The sequence below is a fragment of the Chinchilla lanigera genome, unplaced genomic scaffold, assembly GCF_000276665.1.
Source record: "Chinchilla lanigera isolate Chin_1 unplaced genomic scaffold, ChiLan1.0 scaffold00127, whole genome shotgun sequence".
NCBI lineage: Eukaryota > Metazoa > Chordata > Mammalia > Rodentia > Chinchillidae > Chinchilla > Chinchilla lanigera.
The window spans coordinates 243,791-248,468 of NW_004955528.1; the positions used below are offsets into that span (position 1 = coordinate 243,791).

Consider the following 4,678-nt stretch of genomic DNA (forward strand, 5'->3'; position numbering starts at 1 on the left):
CCCCCTATTATTATGTTATCCTTCTTTTATTCTTTAAAATAAAAAAATAAAAAAAAAAAAGAAAATACCAAGAGTCCTACTTAAATCACAGGTTCATTGCAACAGGTGACTCACACTCCCCAAAGACCACTTTGTGTAGTATGTGGTGACTGGCTTTCCAACAAAGACATGAACCTTCAAAACTGCTTTGCCACATGGAGAACAAGTACCCTGCATTAAAAGATAAGAGTTTTTCAAAAGAAAAAAAAGATAAGCATGCAGAACAGAAACAATCATTGAAAGCCACCACCTCATCAAACGTGTCTGCACCGAGAACATCACTCTTAGTGGCTAACTGCATTGCTGAAGCTCAGAAGCCCTTTACTACCAGCAGTGTTGACCCTGCCTGCTGCTGAGGACATGTCATGACCTTTTAGGAGAGGCGCAGTTCCAGCAGCAGCACATGTTTCTCTTTCAGCTAGCATCACAATTAGATGAACAAATGAAACAGCAGAGGTGACTGAGGCACAGTGGCAGGGAGGATGAGTCACTGCAGTTCACAATACAGATTAACAAGTCTATCAATACTGACAACAAGGCAACAATGCTTGTTCTTTTCTTTTTTTTGGGGGGGGGATCTTTTTTGAGACAGGGTCTCACTATGCAGTTCAGGCTGGCCTTGAACTCACAATGATCCTCCTACCTCAGCCTCCCAAGTGCTGGGATTACAGGCATGAGCCACCACGCCCGGCTAACAATGCTTGTTCTTGTGCAATGTTTTTCAGGAGAATGTACATGACATATCAGGTGCAGCTGCTGCCAGCTAAAACCATAGCTACAGAGCTATTCAAATCTTTGAATGATTACAAGCATTTTGTGTCAGTATATGCACAGACAGAATGATTACCATAACTGGACAGATTTTCAGTATCATACTAGGGCAAAGGGATTGATTCGTAATGTAAGTCAATACACTATGTCATCCATTGAGAAACGTTGACTAGCTGAAAAACATCACCTGAAGTTAACAACATTTTGCAGAATAAGTTTTTGTTTTGGTACTGGGAATCGAACTCAGAACTTTACACTTGCCAGGCAGGCACTTGTGCTGCTGAGCTATATCCCTAGCCCGTTTTGCAGAATATGATTAAAATTATCACATTAAAATACATCCCTTTAACTCAGGTTTGTTCCTGCATTTCTGTGAGAAGATGAAGCAGAGCTTACACATCTTCTCTTACACAACAAAGAAATGAGATGGAGCCGGGCGTGGTGGCGCATGCCTGTAATCCCAGTACTTGGGAGGCTGAGGCAGGAGGATCGTTGTGAGTTCGAGACCAGCCTGGGCTACAAAGTGAGCTCAAGGCCAGCCTGAACTACATAGTGAGACCCTGTCTCAAAAAGACCAAAAAAACCCAAACAAACAAACAAAAGCACTGAGATGGCTTTCTAAAGGTAGGTCACTGGCCAGAGTTTCTGAGTTACTAAAGCCACTCCAGAGATTTCAGAGATTTCTTTCTCTGACTTACTTCCAGAGTAAGTCACCACTGGCAGTATATGGTGACACAGAATGGGTAGCAAAACTTGCTTACCAGTATGACACATTCAACCTGCTCAATAAACCCAGTCTGCCACTTAAGGACAGAAGAACAACTATGTTCAAATTGGCAGATAAAGTGGCTGCATTCAGCCAGCTGTGGTGGCGCACACCTATAATCCAGGCACTTGGGAGGCTGAGGCAGGAGGACTGCTGCAAGTTAAATGCCAGCCTACCCTATGTAGTAAGTTCAAGGTCAGCCTGAACTACATTGTGAGACTCTGTCTTTAAAAAAAAAAAAAAAAAAAAAAAAAAAAAGAAGTGGCTGCTTCAAAGACAAACTGGAATTATGGGGAAACCAAGTGAACAGTGGGACTTCTGACATGTTTCAATCACTGGCAGAGATTTTGAAAGAGACTAAGCCAGAGCCTTCTTTCTTTCAGCTGATGCATGATTACCTATCTCAACTTCAAAACATTTTCAGCATTATTTCCCAACCATAAAAGATCTTCAAACTGAGAAGGAATGGATCTGTCATCTATTTGTGAATAAGCCAAGTTAACTAACTTTGTCCACACTAGAAAAGCACCAGCTGCTTGAGATCATAAGTAACACTGGCCTTTAAAATATGTTTCAGAAAACAAAATCTCCGTATGTTCTGGATTCTAGTCAAAACAGAACATCCTGATATTGCCACAAAAGTAATGAAAAGCTCGCCTCCATTTCCAACATCCTATCTTTGTGAAGCAGGGTTTTCTCAGCAACAGCAACCAAAATGAGATTATGGAGTAGCCTGGACATAAACAACATACTTTGGGGGTCACTGTCTCCCATTACCTCCAGAAAGGAATGCCTAGCTACAGGAAAATAAGCTCAGGGCTCCCAATGAGTCTGTATTATGGTTAGCAGTATAACTATCTCATTATATATTACAATGTAATAATAAGGTAGGTAATAAATGTAATGCACTCGAATTACCTTCAGACCATCTTCCCTACCTACCCATAGTCTGCAGAAAAGCTGTCTTCTATAAGACTGGTCCCTGGTTACAAAAGGCTGGGGACTGCTGTCCTAGTGTAAGCAAGTGAGAACAACAGAAGACAGACTTTAAGGATAGCTTAAAACAAACACAATTCAAACTCATGCCAAGTTTCCTACACTCTGGCAAGTCTCTGCAAAGCCCAGCTCCTTGTACCAGTGTCTGGAGGAAGGTGGCTCCTCACACCAAGTGTCTGCCCTCACCTCTTACAGCCTTCTTACTGAACACACAGGCTGAGCAGAGCAAAAGTAACACACCATTGGCCAAGCAAATGTACCCCACCAAAGGAGTCTTGGAACTGGAGACCAACTCAAGGAGCTCAACCACAGCTCTGCTCTATACAGCACTACTACTAGGGCTGAAGAGAGAACCTCAGACAACTGACAAAGCAAGCCCTCTAGAGTGCAGAATCAGCCTCTAGAAAGCCCTCAGAGCCGAGAGAAAACACTGTCAACGTTAGCCAAGGCCCTTCCTCAAGCAGTCAGACAACCTGGACAACACACAGGGAAGACTGACACACACAATATGGTGGAGGGGGCCACATGGTGCCCCAGCTCACTGCACAGGGTGTTTCCAGCCCACAGAGTGAAGGGCAGCTCAGGAAGGGACCAGGAGTCTCTGAAAGCAGAGACTGTGGAGAGCCCAGGAGGATGAAGGACAGAGCACACAGAACCAAATATGAAAGTGCAGAGTGCAGAGTGTGCTAAAGGCCTGCCATACACAATGCTAGATGAGTCTTCACTGAGCTTGATCAGGCCATGGCTGGTCCTGAAGGAACCACTGGAAAGAACTGTCTGGAGCAATCTCTGGAGCACACATGGAGGCCAGACCAGCAACTGCTCTCATCAGGCAAACAGAAAAACCCAGGGTCATGAGGCACTCGACACAAGGAGTTCCTGCCTTAGGAGAATCAGCTCTAAGCCTTACAACACCTGAAAACAAAACTTAAAAGTAAGCCCAGTAGATCAAAGTGTCTCCAAGTGATATAGCTGTGTTCCAAAATGAAGATCTAGAATCTCTACCAGAAAGCAAAAACTTCTAGCACTCAACAAGGTAATGTACAGTGTCCAGCAATGAATAAGGCATGCAAAGAAACAGGAAAACACAATCTACAACAAAAGAGGGAAAATCTATCAAAGCTGACCAAAAAACTAACACAAATGATGAAATTAGCAGACCAGAACAATTAGTCTAGCCACAGTCCCTATGTTCCAAAGTTAAGGAGAGACATAAGACGAAAAAAGATCATAATTAAATGTTTAGGGGAAAGATTTATACAATCTGAAGAGAAACTAGAGCATGATGATTAAATTTTCAGAAATGCAAAGTAAAAGATCTAAAGTGAAAAAAAATTAGATGAAATAAATGGTAGCCAACCATGGTGGTTCACACCTGTAATCTCAGCACCTAGGAGGCTGAGGCAAGAGGACTGCCATGAGTTCATGGCCAGCCTAAACTACATGGCAAGACCCTGTGTGTGTGTGTGCGAGAGAGAGAGAGAGAGACAGAGAGAGAGAGAGAGAGAGAGAGAGAGAGACAGAGACAGAGAGAGACAGAGAGAGACAGAGAGACAGAGACAGAGACAGAGACAGAGAGAGACAGAGAGACAGAGAGAGAGACAGAGAGACAGAGAGAGACAGAGAGACAGAGAGAGACAGAGAGAGACAGAGAGACAGAGAGAGACAGAGAGAGAGAGACAGAGAGAGACAGAGAGAGAGAGACAGAGAGAGACAGAGAGAGAGAGACAGAGAGAGACAGAGAGAGACAGAGAGAGAGACAGAGAGAGACAGAGAGAGAGAGGGAGAGGGAGAGGGAAAGGGAGAGGGAGAGGGAGAAAGAAGGAAAGAAGGAAAGGAGGAAAGGAGGAAAGAAGGAAAGAAGGAAAGAAAGAAAGAAGAGAAAGAGAAAGGGAGGGAGGGAAGGAAGGAAGGAAGGAAGGAAAACAGAGTGAGTGAGTTAGACACTACAGATAAAAAAGACCCAAGAACTTGAAGACAAGGCAACAGAAACAATAAAAAATCAAACTGATGGGGCTGGGGATTTAGCTCAGCGGCAAAGCGCCTGCCTGGCAAGCGCAAGGTCGTGAGTTCGGTTCCCGGTACCGGAGAAAAACCAAAAACCAA

General features: G+C 43.9%; 1 protein-coding gene across 5 annotated transcripts in view; it reads right to left on the bottom strand.

Annotated features, from left to right (window-relative positions):
• Window positions 1-78: 78 nt before the first annotated feature.
• LOC102009755 (pre-mRNA-processing factor 6) overlaps window positions 79-4,678 on the bottom strand; it is a 34,411-nt gene continuing 29,811 nt past the window's right edge. For 2 of the 5 annotated variants that reach the window (XM_013507476.1, XM_013507480.1), the window contains exon 12: window positions 2,375-2,587. In XM_013507476.1, coding sequence (XP_013362930.1) covers window positions 2,390-2,587 — 198 coding nt within the window. In that variant the 3' untranslated portion in view covers window positions 2,375-2,389. Of the gene's footprint in view, window positions 211-2,374; window positions 2,588-4,678 lie in introns of those variants that run through there. The other 3 variants (XM_013507477.1, XM_013507478.1, XM_013507479.1) reach the window with 3 other exon arrangements.